Source organism: Styela clava, chromosome 13 (genome assembly GCF_964204865.1).
Source record: "Styela clava chromosome 13, kaStyClav1.hap1.2, whole genome shotgun sequence".
Taxonomy (NCBI): domain Eukaryota; kingdom Metazoa; phylum Chordata; class Ascidiacea; order Stolidobranchia; family Styelidae; genus Styela; species Styela clava.
Genome location: NC_135262.1, coordinates 1004162 through 1025073, shown reverse-complemented (window position 1 = coordinate 1025073; position 20912 = coordinate 1004162). Strand labels below are relative to the sequence as shown.

Genomic DNA, 20912 nt, shown 5'->3' with positions numbered 1-20912 from the left:
AGTTTTAAGATTTTTCAGATGGTTAAAATCACTGGTTGAGGTACAAAATTGTGAAGTGCTACTTATGTAACATCTGCTCCGCTTATCAACATAAATTAATAGTGCTGCATTCATCCTAATTTCTTTATATTTCCTTTCCACAGATTGGAGAGAAATTTCGCAACCGTGCTCTCAAGTTTCCAGGACTGTTCAGCGGTTGCACTATGGATTGGTTCACTAGGTGGCCTCGTGATGCTCTCGTAGCTGTCTCCAATCATTTCTTGTCCAAGGTCGACATTGTTTGTAAACCAGAGGTCAAGAAACAGGTGAGGAAGGGTTTGGTCTGCTAGAATGCAGGTTTGATGAACTGATAAATAGAAAATTGCGCTTTACTATGGTTTCAGGTTAATCATATCAGGCTCAAATCTCACATATGTCTGAGGCTGTAACTTATCTTGAGCACTTGTTTTTCTATAAAAGCTTAAAAATTGCCGATTTCAATTTTTAGTAAATTTTATTGTTACTTATCGATCTTAAGATCGGTAAGTATATTGATAGGTATTTGTATGTATGTCTGTCTGTCTGTGTGTGTGTGTGTCTGTTAGATGCACGCGATATCTCACGAAAGCGAGATTGAATCTGCTCCAGATTTTGCATGTGCATTCATCTTATCTCGGACCAGATTCCTATTGATTTTGGGCGAATTATGTCGTATAATTAGCGAGTTATCAATCAATTATTGATTAAGTGATCTAGATTTTTGTAAAGCGGGAGAATTTTGAGACCCGCCGAGTGTGTGTGTGCGATGCGCAGTGCGCAAGTTACACGAGCGGGTGAATCGAAACTGCAGTTTCTGTTTTGGGGGATCCCCTAACTATCGATCGATAAGTATTCGGTTTCCAACCGATATTCTCGTTTATTACTTATCGTTTTTAATCGGTAAGTATGTTGATAGGTATTTGTCTGTATGTATGTCTGTTAGATGAACGCGATATCTCACGAAAGCGAGATTGAATCTGCTCCAGATTTTGCATGTGCATTCATCTTATCTCGGACCAGAAGCCTATTGATTTTGGATGAATTATGTCGTATAATTAGCGAGTTATTAATTAATTAGTGATGGGACACAAGGTGTCACTATGGAGTAAGAGCGCTGTTTTGGGGGATACCCTAACTTTCGATCGATAATTCTTCGGTCTCTGACCGATATTCTCGTTTTCCATATTTGGTTTTGAACTGATGCTCAATAGTAAGTGTGTATGTGGCAAGTATCTGAGCACAGAAACTTTTATTTTACTTTGCTCTTACTTTACATTTATTTTGCTTAAGGGAACCCACACCATAATTTCAAAAACTTACTGACTGCAAACAAGCGCAGCTTTTTCACTTTGCTGGAATAAATGTCATATAAAAATGATTAATTCATAATAATCATTTAATTTGTGACCATAAAAGCCGTTTACCGAGTATATCATTGTTAAATTTTACAAAAAGGTTGGGAATTTAATATTCAAAAACAGACATTCTTTTATGACCGAGTATTTGATTTGGCCTTCAAGAAGTCATAGGAAATGTAAGAGGCCTGATTGCTGGTTCAACGGGATGCTTTAACAATGTATTTATTATGTTTCAGTTGATTGAAACAATGGGTGTGTTCCATGACAAAGTTGCAGAAACCTGCGTGGATTATTTTGATAGGTGAGTAAAGCAGCATTACTCAAACCATGATATGCTGATGGGAATTGCATTAATTTTTGATCGAATATCTTACTTTTGTCTATCAGACGAGAACCTTTTCATATACATTTTTCATGGTGAATCTTAGATCATCTGTTCCTTTAATACTCTATGTATGAAAGCATTCCTATAGGCAGGGGAAACAGTTCCGAAGAAGATAAAAAAGCTTCCATTGCTCTCTGAATTAAACTGAATGTCACTGAAGCCAATGCCTATATTCTTTCGATTTCTGAGTTTGCTTTAGCATCTGCAGTTGTGATTCAAGTTAAAAAGCTTTATATTCAGGCATCATGCTTTCAACTTATAATGAAAGTGCAATAAAATATGCAAGCTCTGTGAAGGTCTGAGCATATTCAAAGCATAATTACTACATATCAGCAGCTGCTTTTTAAGGCCCTTGTCATATATAAACCTCATCAATAGTTGAACCAACATTCTAATTGTTTTCTAACACAGGTATCGTCGCACAACTCATGTCACTCCTAAATCATATCTATCTTTCTTGGATGGTTACAAAGGAATATACATAGAAAACCACAGCCATCTGGCAAACCTGGCCCAGAGAATGAATACAGGTATGGATTGGTTTGCTAGCTGGTATAGTTGTTGTCAGGAATGTTAGACCAGGGACATTTTGTCAGTGGGCCATATTGCCAACTTCAGACAATTGGATGGGCCACAAAAATAAATTTAACGAGAAAGGTAATAACAGAGAATGCTGCTATCATTCAACCTTACAGTAATAACTTCATCGGGTAAAATGACAATAGATTTAATGCTATGAAGAAAGCAAAAAACTTTATGTGCTTTTATCCATGTCTCAGTGTTGACAAGGACCACACTAAACGACTTGGCAGGCCGGGTGTGTCCCGTGGTCCGCTTGTTGCACACCCCTGTTTTGAGATATGGCAAAATATCTCTTGCCGATCCGATATGGAAGGGGGATTCCAGCTACATGGACTTGGATAGTCTTGGAAGCAGTGACAAACCAACTGTTGCAAAATGCTTTGTGACAGTGTCAAGTACAGCAATACCCCACACATCTTACAAACTTATCATCTCTATATATGTGATTTTTACTTCAGGTCTCGACAAGCTGAAGGAAGCCGGTGAATCTGTGGCAGAATTATCAAAGGAACTTGTTGTGAAAGAAAAAGATCTTGCAATTGCTTCTGCCAAAGCTGATAAGGTTTGGTTTAGTTTCCCGTCCTTTTAAAGTGTCTTCCTAAGAAGTTTTGCACATGTTTATTATTACATTGGGTGATCTTACACTGATAAAGCTAAGCCTGTATCCAGCTTCCAGCACAGTTCAATTGTGCTTATTGGACATGGAGAGTCACATTGATCGTTTTGTTATAGTGTTGTTGTTGTTCTCAGTGTTATTTTTCTTCTTGTTGTTGAGAAAAAATTGATTTTCTCATTAACTACTGAATATGGCTAGGCATTTCGAATTGAATAGCAAATTATCCGAACATGTTCAGAGCGAATCGCCGCCATCTTTTTTCCGCCAATGGCCGAGGTAAATTTTTCATAATTTTTATTGATGCCATATTTTTTCAATGCTATTCTAACATGTAGTGACATTACTCTTTTCTGTAGTGAGTTATATATATAAAAACGTGTTTCTTATTGTGTGTGAGCGCTCAACAATCCGTTTGAGTGATGCATTCTATGTTTTCAGTACTTTATGTGTCTGGAGGACTCATATCTCCCAAGTATTAGATTCGATTCTGAAATCATCAGGTATTCGAAAATGCCCAGTCCTACTACTGAACCAATCGCTTTGAAATTTTTCATGAAAGATTGTTTTTTTTGCTAGAAGGCGACTACTTTATATTTATTTCCAAAATCTCTGTTGGATTTGTTCTCTGTGTGCAATGACGTCATCGAAATTTGCGCACCTTGTTGTGGTTCCACTTTCATGTTAGTCGTGAAGTCTGCTGTAGTCAACTGTGGCAGATTACATGCCCGTGTTACTTCATTTTGGCCTTTCGTGTCCATATATTTGAGCATTACTCTCTATATCAGCATTCCATGCAAACATTGTTTGTTTTACACAGGTCCTTGCTGAAGTGACAGTATCAGCACAGGCAGCAGAGAAAGTCAAGAATGCAGTGTTGATTGTAAAAGAGAAGGCTCAGTCCATTGTAGATAGTATTGAGAAGGAAAAAGTCATCGCAGAAGCAAAGTTGGAAGCGGCTAAGCCTGCATTGAAGGAAGCTGAGGATGCTTTGAATGTGCGTTGATGGGATAATGTTATGAGAGACAAAACCTACTCGACTGTTTATATACTCAATACTGTATGCCAGGGCTACTCAATTATTTTTACTGAAGATCTCAACGAGACTTTTCACAGAAATTATATCTTGACATCCCTAAATGCTCCCTTCCTCGGCCGGCTAATGATTATTTGTCAGGTGCAAATGTGAGCAAATAATAAAATAACTTTCGGAACTACAAAAGTTATTCAATAAAAGGAAAACTTCACATATCCAAATGGACAACGAACAAAAATAAAAAATTAGGTGTGGTTCAAATTGAAAACTCGAATAGTCTGGAATCAACCCTCATTCTTTTCATCTCTACAGTTTGGAAGCTGACAAATTATAGTACTTTGTCCACAGTTCATATACAAAAATATAGCCAGTGATAAACGCCAAAAGGCATTTTAAACACCCATCCTTGCAATGATTAGTATTTCAAACGTTACAGTGGTCACGTAACCGCTGATCGATTACTTCCTCCACCATCAAAGTCCATGCTTTCCAAAATAACTAACTAATCCCATACCTGACATGGAATGGTGAATGGATGAGAAGTCGTGGTTCACTATATGAATAAGCCGGCTTATCGGCATTCCTCGAGATTCCCCGGGATACATATGTAAATCCCATCAAACTATCTGAACCTCTCTCATTTCAGACTATCAAAGCAGCAGACATTGCTACAGTCCGTAAGCTTGCCAAGCCTCCCCATCTCATTATGAGGATTATGGATTGTGCGTTACTTCTCTTCCAACGTAAGATCGGTGCTTGTGAAATGGATCCTGACAAACCATCATTAAAGCCATCATGGGCTGATGCTCTCAAAGTAAGTCGTGATCAGCTGAATACTTTTATACACATTATTTATTATGCGGACCCTGTTAAATTTTTGAGGCAGATAAGCATACACACATAATATCATTTTTGAACTACATGGTAATGCTCACACAGAGCTGTAGGACTAATCTCAGCAGAGCCAGTGGTATTTTACATTGTGCTTTAGCACTAAGTATATTTGTAAGGCTCAGGCGAAGCATATGTACAACATATGCACACAAGTTTGTGGTGGCTATTGCATCTTGTGCAACATTATAAGAGAGAGAGAGATTTTTTTATAAACCAAAATAAAGCAACAGTCATCGTAAAAACAAAGTCAAAGTCAGCTTTAGTGATATAACCACTGAACACACCACACTGACTCTCTTGCACATATTCATTGCTTACTGTGCTTTTTATGAATAAAGATAATATTTTCATATTCATCCCAAGAGAGAGGAGGAAAGCCAATGAAACAATTCAATCATATGGTGAACCACAGCCTTTTGTCCGTTACCAGTCCATGTCAGGTATAGGATTAGTTGGCCAGTTATTTGTTTCAGATGCATGGAATTGATGATTGAGTAAACCATAACGGACCCACAGTTATGTGAACCACCCTACGGCTGAGAGGAGTCAAGCATTCTTTTCACACATAATTATCTCCTCCAGAACTTATGAACCGATGAAGTTGTAATCAGAGGTGCAATTCCTAATGCTTAGCAATCTTGTTCATGTTGACTGTTTGTATTTACCTACTGATACGCATTCCTATAGCTCATGGCTCAGAGTGGTTTCCTCGGATCTTTGCAAAACTTTGACAAGGACACCATCAATGAAGAGACAGTGGAATTGCTGTCAGTTTACTTCAGAAGCGAAGATTATACCTTGGAAACTGCCAAAAAGGTTTGAGTTTTCATCCATATATAGTGAAGCTTTTTTGATATTGTCATCTTGGAGTTTTTGGTGTAATATTTCAGAATTCTCTTCCGCCTAGCTGTTTCCCTGGCAGTGCTGTTTTGAAACGTTTCCAGCCTCACACTAATCAATATTATCTCATTGCGTAGTTGTGTGCCTAGATCAGCGTTTCCCAACCTTTTTTGGTCGCGGACTATTTTCTTACCGGCGAAAACCTTTGCGGGCTCAAGGTGCGTTTATTGCAACCGTACTGTGTGTAAAGAAGCAATAAAACCAAACACAACAGAAATTTAACGAATTTCAAAATCCGAAATTCGCCGCAATTACGCGTTCGTTAAAAGAGCCAACTTTTTTAGTGTACAATGGACTTTTCTGTCGCACAATATTCAATCCATGACAACGACGATAATTTAAAATGTCTTTCTATTTTAATTTAATTGTGTTCATTATGGTAACTCGCGGTTGCGTCGACTTACGACAAGATGAAAGCATTACTTTTTTAAAATTCCACTGCCATCTGCGAACATAATAATGAGAGAATATATTGCCTGATTATATTCAGCTTTGATACATATTTTTTGCGATCTTGGGAATTTGTTATCGCTGTTAGAAAAAATCATACTATCTGCTATAAATTTCCAGAATGTACAACTTAATTTAGTATTTATTAAAAATATATTTAAAGTACGGTATATATATTAGTAAATCGAAAATACATATTCATCGCCTTGAAATTCTCGCGAACAACTTCTGAAGTAATCGTCGCGTATACGTCACTCGTTGAAAGAGCCGACTTTTCAATGATTTTTTCTGTTGCATAAAATATTCAATCCATCCACATGTGTGATTCTTTTAATCTGCGGTTGTGTTGACGAAATAAGAGCAATACTACTCAGAAAATACCATGACAATCCGTGGACGCAAAAATGCATGGTAAAGTGCCCGATTATATGATTCGTATTTTTGTGAATTCGACATTACTACTGCGCGTACCCACTGTGCGACATTACTAATGTGGAAGCAGTAAAGCAGAGAATCCTAAAGGTAAATGCCCTGGTACGTATACTACGGTAGCATCCTGAATTTTTGCGATTTGCAATGTCTAAAAAAGCGTTTTTAATCGGACGCGGACTGATTTTCAATTAAGAAAATTTGGGTTGCCCCCATTTACACCTACCAGAAAATTAATTTATTTCTCGTTGTTCAAACTCGCGAGAAACATTTATTACTAGGGTTACTATATTTTTTTGACTTCAAAGTGGGACGCCTCCAAAGACACGACCCCTTAGCTGTGATCCTGTAACTTTACAGTTTCCGATTTTACTACATAGGCCTACATTTGAAGCCATCCCGGCTGTCTTTATTGACCATATTGCCATCGAGAGTTCATGCGCATATTCTCTGTCTAAATATCGGGTTCAGTTCGAAAAATAGAAAGGAATATACGCTAACGATAGAAATGATCCGAATTTTGATTTTTGATTACAGAAAAAGGAATAAATGTAGTAATAATGTAGATAACACCCTCAAAAAAACGTTGTTCAATGTTACGTGAACGTCCAAACAGGACCAATTAGAATCGATTTTACATGTGATACGTTCGCTAACAATGTTAGCGGGAAATAACAAAAAAACAGAATAACGCATTCACCTTCAGTAAGTAGGCTAGCGTTGCGCTACACAGCAACGAGAACATGTTCGTGTATTATGCTGAATGGCTGAACGCCAAAGCGGGACTTTTGGCTGACTTGGCGGGACAATATGCTAAAAAGCGGGACTGTCCCGCCTAAAGCGGGACGTATGGTAAGCCTGTCTATTACGAATCTATCGAAGCGTGTACAGACTCTTGTTTTCGTCGGAAATCCACAAGTGAGTTGTGAAATCGACTCGCAAGTGACCTGTCGCAAGTGACCTGTCGCGTCAGGTGTTACCAAATTTTGGATTAGTAAATGTGCTATTCTAATAGTCGAATATTCGAATATATGCCCAGCCCTACTCAGTAACCAGTAATTATTGACGCGAAGTAATTATTGATGTGAATAAACTGACTTTTTATGGGTTTTTGTAAATTCTAATGCAAATCCTAACTTGGCTGATAGTTAATTACCGTATATTTTCGCACATACGCCGAGTTTAAAACACAAAAAAAAAGTTGCCAAACTAAGGGGGTGGCTTATACTCGCGTAACTCAGATTGCATAAAAAAATCGACTCATTCGCGCATGACTTTGATCACGCAACGAGATTGACATTTAGCTAACTTGCCGGTAATTCCAAAAGCTTCAAACCGCACTAAGTTCTCACGATAAAGAACGCACACACACAATCGCTTGTGCCGGTGTGATTGTCTCATCATACAGCTGATGGCTTGTACAGTCTGTGATTGGTTGTTAAACACGTGACGCTTGTACAGTCTGATTGGCGTCGATTTACGGCCAGCGTTTCGTGGTGAAACGTTATCATTTGGTGCACTATCGCGGTACAACGCAAGTAACGGCGCCCTCATTTTGATCACCTTTACGATATGTTATCCTTTTCAGTTGCGCTGATGAAGACTCTTATCTCCGTTATAATTGAAATATTTACCGTTACATATGCATGACATCGCTTACAATATTTAAAATTAAATGATAAATAAAATTATTCAAATCGCATTACGGAGCAACATCGAAATAATGGAGCTTGTAAATATGTCACAAAACGACATTCATTCTACGACGTTTGAATATCCTTTTAATAGCAACTTCCGAATCAGCGATTTATAAGAATGTGTTAATACAACATTCGATTTAAAAGAAATTGTTTTATGCTGATCCCTTCTGTTTTATCCCTTCATTAATACAAATCACCGCGCATTGAAAAGCAATATAGACGTTATTAACATAAATTTACAAGTAAGAATCAGGTAGAATAATACTCACAGTCACAGCATTAATTCTTAACAATAAAACTGTAATTTCAATTATTTTGAACAACCATTTAACTGAAAAGTTGAAATAACATATGAATATGGTGTGATAAATATTGCTGTACGTCCATGGGTTAGGCAACAGCTGTGTTTTCCGTTTTTTTCCTGAATCAGCAAAACGGAAGGGTCATAAATCAATTACGTTATCTCGTGGTAGCGTTTTCTTTCTGAAGTGCCGATATCGGGCAGGAAGTGCTTCCCACGTTTTTGTTTTTAAAGGATTAACACAAATAACAGCTGGTATACAAAGTCAATTAAATAATCGGCAGACACTTTGGCATACATTATAAAATATATCAGCCCATATAATATAAATATGAAATAAGGATTGTAAAATATTTTCAATCAAAAATGTTCTCATGTCATACATTCGGTACTTCAAGTCGGTGCTGATTTAATTCCTTTTATGTTGACAGTAATCCGCAAAGTGCTGTCTTCCATTACGATTTGTAGAAACGGCGTATATGCGAATTTTTATAAATTCACTATTTTGAAGCTGGTATTAGGGAGTCGGCTTATTCGCGAGATAGGCGTAATTTCGAGAAAATACGGTAAGTTTCGCAAAAACGTTTGCGGCTCGCAGTGAATTTCTGTCTCGTTGCGGACTCATTTAAACGCTCTGCGGACTCACTTGAGACCGCGGACTCGGGTTGGGAAACACTGGCCTAGATCTTACACTTGGCCTCCATGCTTTGGTTTATTTGGCATCAAGATAATTATGTTGGAGAAGTCAAAAATTTCAGATAGATTTATATTGGGAACTCGACCACTGTCCCAATCCAACCCTTTTGAGTATTCGATTCATACTATATCTTATTCTATATTGTGTAGCATTGACTTCGTCAACTTAAGATATATAAAGGTTTCTCTTTTAATGACTTATTTATACTTTTAGGAGGTATTTTATCTCTCTTCAAAGTGAGAGGCAGTATAATATACTTGGATGCTGCGGAATATATTTTCTAAATAGACCAGATCTCGATAATTTTGAAGTTCTGTATACAGGTCTTTGGTAGTTGCCGTGCACTTGTATTCACAGTGTTAGGCAAATAATCTTTTATACCAATGCTTTCCAAACTTCTCTTTCAATGTATTAGTTTTGCGACCCCGTTAAGTTGGCATTGTTATGCAAGCGTGTCGCTTCTCTGATCCTATTCTCTCAAAATTGTGATATTTATGTTTGCACTAGATTTAACAATTCCGTTTCGAATCAGAAATCTAAAAAAATGTTCAATAGATATATTACTTTGTGTGAAATCAGTGTACTCTTTGCAACCCTAAAATTCGTGATCTCTCTTTTGCGGGGTCACGACCCCCATTTTGGGAAGCTAGTCCTATACAGCATAGGTTCTCAAAGTGCTCCGTACGGAGCCCCAGGGCTCCGCGAGAGAAACCCAGGGGCTCTGCGAGCTATTCAATAACTTTTTAAAATACTGACTTGGCTGATTTTGTAACTGTTCAAAGAAGCAATAACAGCTTTGATAAAATCTGACAACCATATAGCCCCTGGAATATGGCAAAGAGGCGGAATTAAAAAATGACATTATTTATAAGCAGGAGCGCAGCCAGGGATGGGGTTCAAAATTGGAATTGGAAATTTCCGCGCAACATTCTTCGCGATTTAAAAAAACGGAAAACAAGATTTCTGTTGCGTAAAGCCGTAAAATATGCAATCCATGACCGATGCGCGCATTTAAAGTGTCTTGTCGTTATAATTTAATTGTGCTCATCGTTACTCAAGTTTGATTCGAGATTACTAAAATGAAAGAATACTATTCTAAAATAACATAAAATGCGTGATGAACTGCCAACTATAAATAAAATGGAGTTGTATTTTTGCGATCTTGGGATTTGTCAAACTTGATTTGTTCTTTCTCACTCAAGATTATTTTAAGCAAGATATCGCCGTTTAAAAAATCACAAGGTCTGGGCAAAATACGAACGATTGAAATTTATTTTATTGCATGCGGCTCCGTCGGTAGTTTCAGAATAAATAAAGGTACATCGCGCGCACAATTGACTGTGTTTCGATTTCGCAGTTACGATGAATAACCAAAGAAAACCTAACATAACACCAACTGTGATTTACAATGTCTATAAAGTGTTCTTAATCTGACGTGAATCTGCTGAAACCAAACTTATAGCGTGATCCTCCATTTTAAGTTTTAGTTTCAATATTTTAGAATGCTGCTTTTCAAGCAAGACATTTGAGTTGCAGATTTGCCTCTTTAATAATTATTATTTTTAGCATTTCGTCACCGATGACTATAATATGGTAACATGTTTTTTACATTGAACTCATAATTGCCCACGAGAACAAAAAAGAAATTATCGTCGTCATTGTGGAACAAAACATGTATATGCCGAATGAAATTTTTGATTAAGGAGAATAAACACCGGTGTAAAGATGTTTAAGGTTTAAAAACACGCCATGCTGACGAAAACGATCGGCGATTGTAACAAAATGTTATCGCGCACGTTATTAGCGGCCTTTTAGGTCTTCCAAAAATGTCAAAAGATTCGACCCCTAATTTATTACTATGTTTGTCAAGTGTGAAATTTACAGCTTTAGTATATATAATTTATCCTAGAAAATTTAGATTTATTTACGACTTGTATTAACCCTATTAAAAAGGTTTAGCATTTAAATTAAGTGAAGTACTTTTAACTTGCTCAGGAATATTAATCTCAATGTTACAATTTTAACATTTATTTTGGGGCTCCGTGAATAATAGTCAACCTTTTCAAGGGCTCCGCAACACCAAAAGTTTGAGAACCCCTGCTATACAGTATATTTTTCATGCACGTTCTTCCTTGCATGCTTGCTTATCCAATTAATCTTTCTCCTAGGTCTGCGGCAATGTTGCCGGACTTCTATCATGGACTAAAGCTATGGTTTCCTTCTATGGAATCAACAAGGAAGTCTTGCCTTTGAAAGCGAACCTGGCAAAGTCTGAGATCAAACTTGGGATTGCTATGAGAGATTTATCTGTGTGAGTCACTTAAACCAGTGTTCATCAAACTTTTCTCATCGTGACCCACTCGGCACAGCCAAATTTGCGACCCTCAGAAACTGAAATAAAAATGAAGTACAATTTAATAATAGATATATTGAAATATAGATATATGGAAAATTGACAATACTATTAATGTGCCCTGCATATTCCCACACAAAAAATCGAATCTTGGCTCTATTTAATTCATGGTGGATCTCAGTACTGGTTCCAAATCTTTCAATCAATATCTTGTTTTAACGTAAGTCAATGTTGAAAAAGATTTTACTGGGCCCCCAATAGATTCCTTTCGGGTGTGACGTCTCGTCTATTTACTGTGTCAGTGTACCAACCAGACACAAAAAACTACGGATAGGATTTCTATTATTTATTGGAAAGCATGGACTTGATGATGGAGGAAGTCGTAATCGACCAGCGGTTACGTGAACTACCCTGCAGCTGTGAGGAGTCCAGCAATCCTCTCGCACATAGAGATGGGATGTATCCGAACGCTTAGCACGGTACGCCACATCGCCGAGCCTATGTCAAAAGTTTTTTTAAGAAGTTATGTGTTTTTGATTGTTTTGACCTAAACTGCTTCAAGTCTCAATCGTATTTCAATAACACTTGGACAATTTACCACCATAATTCTTCATACTTTCCAGTAGCTTTTGGATTTTCTGTGCATCGTCTCAACTTTTCCCAGAGATGAGTTACATTTACTTCTGAGCGAGTGCACACAAATTTTATTATAAAAATGTTTCATGTCTTTTAATCCTTTACCAAATTTATATTTCCCCACAGCGCACAATCCCAGCTTGATGAAAAGCAGAAGGAACTGGATGAAGTCCAGGCCAAGTTCGATGCAGCAATGAAAGAGAAGCAGGAACTGTTGGATGACGCTGAGTCTTGCAGGAGAAGAATGATAGCAGCTACCCAGCTTATTGAAGGTTTGTCTGACTTGACTTTAGAAGGATGATACAAGGTTTTATATTTATTTTTAGGGTTTGAAAGTCGTCAAATTTCAGATCTACAGAACCTGCATTAAATTGTAATGAGTCGCCACCAAACTTCGCATAACATTAAGTACTGGCACAATGATTAGAAACCGCAAAATCCAGCAATGTAGTATTGCTGTTTATTCATATAGTATGGATTCGTGCCGATGTGCTAATCACTCAAAAATTGCCTCATCCTTATATTATTATAACTAGGTATGGAGCAATTTAAGAGCATTTCAATGTCAATCAATCGGATGTCCGTGAGTGCAACCGCTTAGAGCCATCTTTGTGTGTATTCACCAATGGCTAAATAATGGGATTTTGAGCATTTCTATTTTGGCTTCAAGCGAGGCAATTCATCTGCAACAGCTTAGGTGTGAAAAGCTAATGGGGCTGCAGAGTTAGGCTGAGAAGTCTACGTGGTGATGCTGATTCCCTTGTTAGTAAACCTCTACACAAGGCTTTAAAAAAATTAAATTTCTTTGCTTTCTCCAGGTCTTGGGGGAGAGAAAGTACGTTGGACAGAGCAGAGTAAGATGTTCGAAGCCCAAATCTTGGAGCTTGTGGGTAACGTTTTGCTGGCAACTGGATTCTTGTCTTATTGTGGACCTTTCAATCAGGAATTCAGGTTTGTTGGAAGTTTATTGAATCTGGGTTGTCTTGTGTTAAAGCTTGTGTTTTGTTTGCTAATTTGTCTCCTCTGTGACTTATAAATCTTATGGCTTATAAATCGTGGCTAATTTAATAGGTCCATAAAAACTATGAAGGAACGGTAGCTTGAAATTTGTTTTTTTAGCGATTTTCTGACAACAGTTTTTCATGAGAGTTTTACTCAATTTTCCCAGAAAGGCTAATTGGATTAAGGGCCACCCTGGCTTTGGCTATCATTATTCTAATTAACAAAGTACAAGTTTCATCCCAATCTCTTTATTCTTAATCATTCAGGAATCTCCTTTTGAAAGAGACATGGGAGAATGAACTCATCGCTCGTAGGATTCCGTTTGCATCTGATCTGAACTTGATTGCTATGCTCATTGATGCTCCTACTATAGGTCGGTGTTATGTATTGCCCATGTACCATGTTAGGATGGGATGATATTTTAAATATTTATCTCTAGGGCGACAAGAAAGATGCGTTGATTTATTTATAATCTGTAACTCTTTTCATATGTTTCATGAGAATGAATCTGTACTTGGCTGTTATTCAATCCTAAGTTAATATATATCAAACAAAACCAGGCCTCAAAGTAGCAAAAAACTGACACATGATTCTGTTTTTATTCAGGTGAATGGGCATTGCAAGGATTACCAAGCGATGACTTATCAGTACAAAACGGAATTATTGTGACCAAAGCTACCAGGTATCCTCTACTGATCGATCCACAGGGACAAGGTAAGCCCCACTGGCTTTATATGTTCATTTATAGACAAGCAATTTTTCACACCCCTTTATACCAGTTTGCTTGAAGCAAAATCATTTGATCAAACAATTGTGTAGAGCGGCGTTTTTTAAACTGTGTTCCGTGGAATATTTCTGTTTTGCGAGCTTCTTCAATTAAATTGGTATTAATTTTGTCTCCTAACTGTCGACAAACAGGCGGACAGGTCTTGCTATTTAAACAGACTGACAGGCCTCATGCTAATCTGGAAAGCATGGCGTTTTTTGTCAACCATTCAATATTATTAACCGTCAGCCTAATTTTTTAATTGTCAAGTTTACAGTGAACTTTTCAATTTTACCATATGCTAAATTTCTCAATGAATTGTGACTCAAAACTGGAAACCTTTAAAGATGTCTTGATAAGCCAGTTGTGCAAGTTGATGCACAAAGTAAATCCATTACACAATTTTTTATTATAAATTTTACCGTCTAATTTCTTGGTGTTCCTCGAAGCGAGATAAAAGGTGTAGGTGTTCCTAGGGAAAATGCTTGAGAAAGGCTGGTATAGAGTAATGCTAGTAAAGTTGCATGCGCCCCGCTGTCATGCTAAGACCATACAAGTTTGCTAAGGCAGGGTCCCTAGCCTCGTAGTAAAAAGCAGGAAGGGTACTGGTTGAAAAGTTACAACACACAACTGACCATTCAAATATATTTATATTATCGTGGCTATTCTCAATCTTTTGGGGGGTATATGGCTATGAGGCAAGGCTGTTGTTACCCAGTCTGTACAGTTGCTTTTGTTTGTTTCCCATTGGCATAAAGTTCCCATCTCTTTTATGTTTTAGGCAAGACATGGATCAAGAACAGAGAGAAAGATGCGCAACTGATCATCACAGCTCTCAATCATAAATATTTCAGGACTCACTTGGAAGATGCTTTATCTCAGGGAAGGTTGGTCTATGCATGACATTATCGCTTCAAACACAAATGGCAAAGCTTGTCTAAATTTTTCAGCAGTTTCAGTCGCCTTCTATTCAATGTCCGTTGCTAACATAATAATATCACGACTGTATTCTCGATGGTATTGACTTGAACTTCATAAATCTCACCTCAATCCCTAACACTTATGAGTGAATACGCCTTGCTTTGAGCAAAATCTCTTGGAAAAACAAAGGCATCTCAGACCACTGATTCCCAATTGCTGGCTTAGTATAATCTGTCATCTATATCCAATCACACCCAGCAGCTCGGTTACTATCATAAAAAGCTTAGATATTACAAAGATCATAACATCACAAGCAATGGGTCCAGTAGGTAAAGAGAATGGTGATTTTTTCGTAATATGGGAAGAACAATATGAACATGGACAATTTATCAAAACCATCGTGTCCAAAAATCTGTAAATTCTTCGATCACAGACGTTCTACCCCCAAGTTAACCCTTAGAAAATGCCTTCATTCATATCTGCCTCCAAGGTTCAGGAATCAAATTACACTTTTTTTCCGTAGGCCTCTTCTAATTGAAAACATCAATGAGGAATTAGACCCTGCACTTGATAATGTATTGGAGAAGAATTTTATCAAAGCTGGAAGTACATACAAGGTATATATCACCTTTTCATATGTTACTTACTCACATAGTTCAACTTACATATATTACCGACCGTACATTGTTTATATATGTATATATTATTACTTATATATTTTAGCTATTTGTTGCTCGTAAATGCTTGGCAGTAATACTTTTGTGAGTACAGAATAAGAAAAGCAGGATTCTAGCATATAATGGATACTTGGTGAACTGTATAAAAATTGCGAGCTACAAAGTAAGAAGTCTGAGTTAACAATAATAAATTTTTTTGAATAAATTGAAAAGACTTTTGTCAAATATTTTTAACTTTGACTTCACAAACTAAATATTTTCTCACGTCCATTACAGGTGAAAGTAGGTGACAAGGAAGTAGATGTTATGAATGGATTCAAGCTGTACGTCACGACCAAACTCCCCAACCCATCCTACACTCCTGAAGTCAGTGCAAAGACATCCATCATTGACTTCACTGTCACAATGCAGGTATGATTACTTCTTTTTCTGAAGCCTCCACTTGAAACAATGCAATCAGCTTCTGGCCCTTACTGGAATGTGTCAGGATCTATCTGTTTCAGATATAGCTTTTATGTTTTATTGTCTGCGATAATCTAGAGAAGGGGAAAGCTGACAGGACAACTTAGTTATTTGGTGCATTATGACCTCTTGTATGGTTACAATTCCTGGTCGAGTGAAAAGTGAATCATGCTTCTGACTATTCTGCATTTATGGATGTTGGCAATAGGGTTCAGGGAGACAAGTTTGAAACACAACGCAGCGTTTCTTATGGGACCTTTTTCACCCCCTCTCTAGATGAGCTTCTAGATAATAAGTTTCTGTTGTGTAAGAAAAATAATCAAACTATCGTTGCCCAAAACTATTGGTAAGCTAGATGAGAACCCAAATATTTCATTATCTAACGTAACTTTTGTCTCATTTGCCGTTAGTAAGTTTTTTTCATTTCCACTCAGGGTCTTGAGGACCAGCTTCTAGGTCGAGTCATCCTGACAGAGAAGCAAGAATTGGAAGCAGAGAAAGTGAAGCTGATGGAGGAAGTCACGCATTATAAGAGGAAGATGAAGGAATTGGAAGATAATCTGTTGTATAAGTTGACTAGCACAAAGGTTAGTTGGGTTATCATAGCTGACAAAATTGTTATTTACTTTGAACAAGGCCCAGTACGATAACCACTGATCTGTGAGGAGGCAATGAATTGGAAAGTTGGAGTTGGAGGGATTTATTCAGCTTCAAAATGAAATTCACGGATGCGATCTTCATAAACATCTGGCTGGTTTAGGTCCACATTAGTACCACTCTGATTTCTCTACAGCCAAAAACCTCCGAAGCGTAACTGAATAGTAGAATAGTATCATTCAAACAAGTTGCTGTTTCTGCTGCATTGTTCCATGGGTTAGAACAGCAAGATGAAGTCAAATCATGCTTAAGTAGAAATAGAATCGCACTCAAATATTCACTGGCACTTTCTGGATTGAATAGTTTAATTGACCCACACTTTTTCCACACTCGGAGGAAGCAACTCTAAGTCGATCAAATAATTAACTGCTAAGCACGATTCTTCTAAATTGTCATTTTACCTTTGCCAGGGATCTCTTGTTGATGACGAATCACTAATCACAATGCTTGGCACCACCAAGGAGATGGCGGCTGAAGTCAGTGAGAAGTTGGCGATTGCAGCAGATACTGAACAGAAGATCAATATAGCAAGAGAGGAATTCAGGCCTGTGGCTGTTAGAGGATCGATTTTGTATTTCTTGATAGGTAGGTTGGGTATTCATATGAATATTATTGATTGGGCATTCAATAAGCATAGTTTGAAGATAGGTGTTGTGTTCTCATTTGTAGGGTTTAAGACAAATGGCGAATGGTTGAGATTTAAAAAAAAATTAATTAAATTTATTGAAAATATATATAGGTGCTCTATATGCTGGTATCTAATCATTTCCTGAAGAAAAATTAGTATTTCAATAAAAAGTTCGGGAATCAAAAATGTATGCTTTCTCAAAACAGCTTTTCCGAAACCTCAGGCTAATGTTTAGATGTGGTGTTTAGTGATTGTATCTGGTTTAATCGCATGTAATTTAATAGATTTTCGGAGTGTTGTTCAATCCCTAGCCATCGTACCTAATTTTCTTCATGAGCTTACCTCTGTTAAGATGTTCTTAGTTGATTTCCTACATTAGTTGTATGATTCATCTGGTTGTTAATGAATTTTTTACACCGCCTATTCATTTTCTTTTAGGACTTGTGTCCCTGGGAGGGGGATGGCGAGTTGAAATTTTTGTTGGCCTTGGCTGACATTGGATCAGTTTTCGGTGTTTTAATCGATGTTAAAATCTTTAAAATATTGCTGGCTGCTTATTATTCATCATTATTTAGATGCCTATACCAGAGTGGTCCGAGGTTGTTGGCTCCGGGGGCCACAAAATAATTTTTGCATTGTTTGTGGGACTCAATAGGGCCAAGAATAGATAAACAGTACAATACAAAACATACACTTTTATTGTGCAAACACATTAATTAATATGCGGCCCACAGGCCTTGGTTTGGACCACCCTGGTTTATACAGTTACCTTTCAAGTTGTGCCATCTCTATTACAGTGGAAATGTCAATGGTGAACCTGATGTACCAGACAGCATTGTCACAATTTCTTGGAATATTTGACGAATCAATGGCCAAGTCAGATAAGTCACCAATTCCTGCCAAACGAATCCACAATATCATTGAATATCTCTCCTATGCTGTGTTTAAGTAAGTAAATATGCTATTTAGTAATTGTATGTGCATTTGTTTGAGATGCAGTTTGGAACATTTATTAACTATGTATGTGTAAAATGAAAGGTTTTGGTAACAGAATCTTCTTGACTCAGTATATTAGGAATAGCCATGTTTATAGCTTGGAGTCAGTAATAGAGTTAGTTCCAGATTGGAAAGTTTGGGAGTGTTTCAGTTTGCACAAATCATTGTATGTTTGCAAAAGCTTAAAGAAGTCTGGTTGGCCTGAATAGCTAGCTACATACTGGGAAGTTTGTTTCAAATTTGCAAAGACAATCTATTATTATGAATGTGTTGTAATTTATTTCTGAAAATATGGAAAACAGAATTTATTTAAAATTGGATAATTTCCAGCAGGAAACCTGCGCAAATGATTGCATATTTGCCGTGATAGCATAAAGAAGTTAACAACTTATTATATAAGCTAAGCCTGACCAAAGTCTCATCAAACCTCATTCAGATACACCTGCAGAGGATTGTACGAAACCCACAAGCTACTCTTCATTTTATTGATGTCACTCAAGATCGATCTTAGAAAAGGTGAGCTTTACAATATTTTGTACTTTCAATACAGTCAAGAAGACACTTTTTCAGTTGTTTTCTGATTAGATGCTCAGAGTGAATTCCCCCTAAAGAACGTCTAGCATCTTGAGTACTTAATTGGGCAAGAATTTTCATGTCTTACCTGAGCTATTATTAATCTGACAAAATGCTGAGATTTTTTTATAGTTATTACATCTAATTTCTTCTCAACCAAAATACACATAGAAGTTTATGTGATTCTCAGGCAACATTCGTCACAATGAATTCCAGAGTTTTATCAAGGGAGGGGCAGCTTTAGATTTGAAAGCAGTTCAGCCTAAGCCAAGCAAATGGATTCTGGATATCACTTGGCTGAATCTTGTTCAGCTGCAGAAATTGCCAGAGTTCAGAGAGATCTTGAACCAGGTACAGATTGGTGAAGCTACAGTTTCTAGAATTCATTGGCTTTTAAAACAACGAATATGGGGTTGATATATAAAAATTTCTTTAGGAATTAAAGTTGGAATCCCAGACTTTGAGCGAGGCTTTTTTTACTGAAACTAGAGTACTGTACTTTACAAATGTCAGAGCTTTTGTTGTTGTGTTATTCTAGGATTCGGGTCAGATCTTACCTCTAAATGGAGGAACTGAATAGGGGATTTCCAATAATATGTTTTTGGCAGGTATCATCGTCTTGACAAGTTTTATAATAAATATAAATTTCCATAACCAAACAGGTTTACTCAATGAAACCCTCCAAAAAGATATTATCCAAATTTTGCTTTGTAGGAAGGTGATCATCTGGTAATTTTTGGTATAAATTTACCCAGGGTTCAAAACCTAATAGGTCGAGCAGTGTTTCCAGACTTTCTCTTGGGTCACTTGTTTCTTCAACAAAAAGATAAAAGTTACAGATTCTAGAGAATATATTATTTTGTATTAAATATTGAATTGTTGCTTAATAAAATTGTATACGTACATGAAGTTTCGTATTAGTAATTTAATTTTGTGGACATAGTGTAGTTGAGCATAGTGTAGATGACACTACATGCAGTTTAGCATTTGAGTATATTCTTGGGCCGTGAGATTTTAAAATTTTTCTTTTTAATTTGAGTTGCTTGAATAAAGGTTGGAAGCCACCATTTTGTATTTTTTTATTTGTTATGTTTTCGGCCTTCAAATTATAACTCACTTATCCATGGATGTTCATTACAGATATGCCGCAATGAGAAACAATGGAAAAACTGGTTTGATTCTGAAGCACCAGAGGAGGAATTGATTCCTGATGGTTATTCTTCATCCCTGGATACTTTCAGGAAACTCATGCTCATAAGATGTTGGTGCCCAGATCGTATCATGCCTCAAGCTAGGAAGTATATTGGTGATGCCATGGGGAAAAGGTGAGACTTGTGTGTGTTTTCATTTGAACTTTGCTGAAGGTTCACTTAAAACATTGACACTTTGGGTTTGGTAATATGTATGCCATTCTATCATCCACTGAATGTTGAAAAATATACTTTGATTGGGGATTTGATGAAAATGTCGCATTCAGACATAATTATTAAGCACTATAGGTTGTTTCTGAATGAACCATAATATCTTTAATAAAAAATTTGATCTAATTTTAAATACTAACAAAACTACGGTACATATGTTCAGTTGCAGAAGTGGTATCTGTTCTCAACATTTTATCAAAAGCACATTGGAATAGCCAATGTTTTTCAATAGATATCTTTTGTTTATTTTTCTAAGTGCACACCTGTCATCACACACTCGTTGCAAGCATAAGTCTGCTAAACGGATGATATCATGTAATTTAGCTATCTTATAGCTTTTTCCTCGTATGAATAAATAGTAAAATATTGTTTTCCTAGTTTGTACTATTTATATCAGCATTATATGATACATAAGATAGAATATGTAGGTCATTTTGTAACACATTATTCTACCAAT

General features: G+C 36.9%; 1 protein-coding gene across 1 annotated transcript in view; it reads left to right on the top strand.

Moving 5' to 3' along the window:
* Positions 1 to 20912, top strand: part of LOC120333316 (dynein axonemal heavy chain 8-like) — an 85435-nt gene that overhangs the window by 54868 nt on the left and 9655 nt on the right. Inside the window, exons 65-85 of the mRNA XM_078119155.1 lie at positions 144 to 305; positions 1613 to 1677; positions 2173 to 2291; positions 2802 to 2905; positions 3777 to 3953; positions 4639 to 4806; positions 5574 to 5702; positions 11532 to 11674; positions 12479 to 12624; positions 13171 to 13303; positions 13621 to 13727; positions 13961 to 14068; positions 14902 to 15007; positions 15565 to 15658; positions 15995 to 16129; positions 16615 to 16767; positions 17248 to 17422; positions 18263 to 18413; positions 18898 to 18977; positions 19225 to 19385; positions 20175 to 20359. Of these exons, the coding sequence (XP_077975281.1) occupies positions 144 to 305; positions 1613 to 1677; positions 2173 to 2291; positions 2802 to 2905; positions 3777 to 3953; positions 4639 to 4806; positions 5574 to 5702; positions 11532 to 11674; positions 12479 to 12624; positions 13171 to 13303; positions 13621 to 13727; positions 13961 to 14068; positions 14902 to 15007; positions 15565 to 15658; positions 15995 to 16129; positions 16615 to 16767; positions 17248 to 17422; positions 18263 to 18413; positions 18898 to 18977; positions 19225 to 19385; positions 20175 to 20359 (2801 nt within the window). The remainder of the gene's footprint in view (positions 1 to 143; positions 306 to 1612; positions 1678 to 2172; positions 2292 to 2801; positions 2906 to 3776; positions 3954 to 4638; positions 4807 to 5573; positions 5703 to 11531; positions 11675 to 12478; positions 12625 to 13170; positions 13304 to 13620; positions 13728 to 13960; positions 14069 to 14901; positions 15008 to 15564; positions 15659 to 15994; positions 16130 to 16614; positions 16768 to 17247; positions 17423 to 18262; positions 18414 to 18897; positions 18978 to 19224; positions 19386 to 20174; positions 20360 to 20912) is intronic.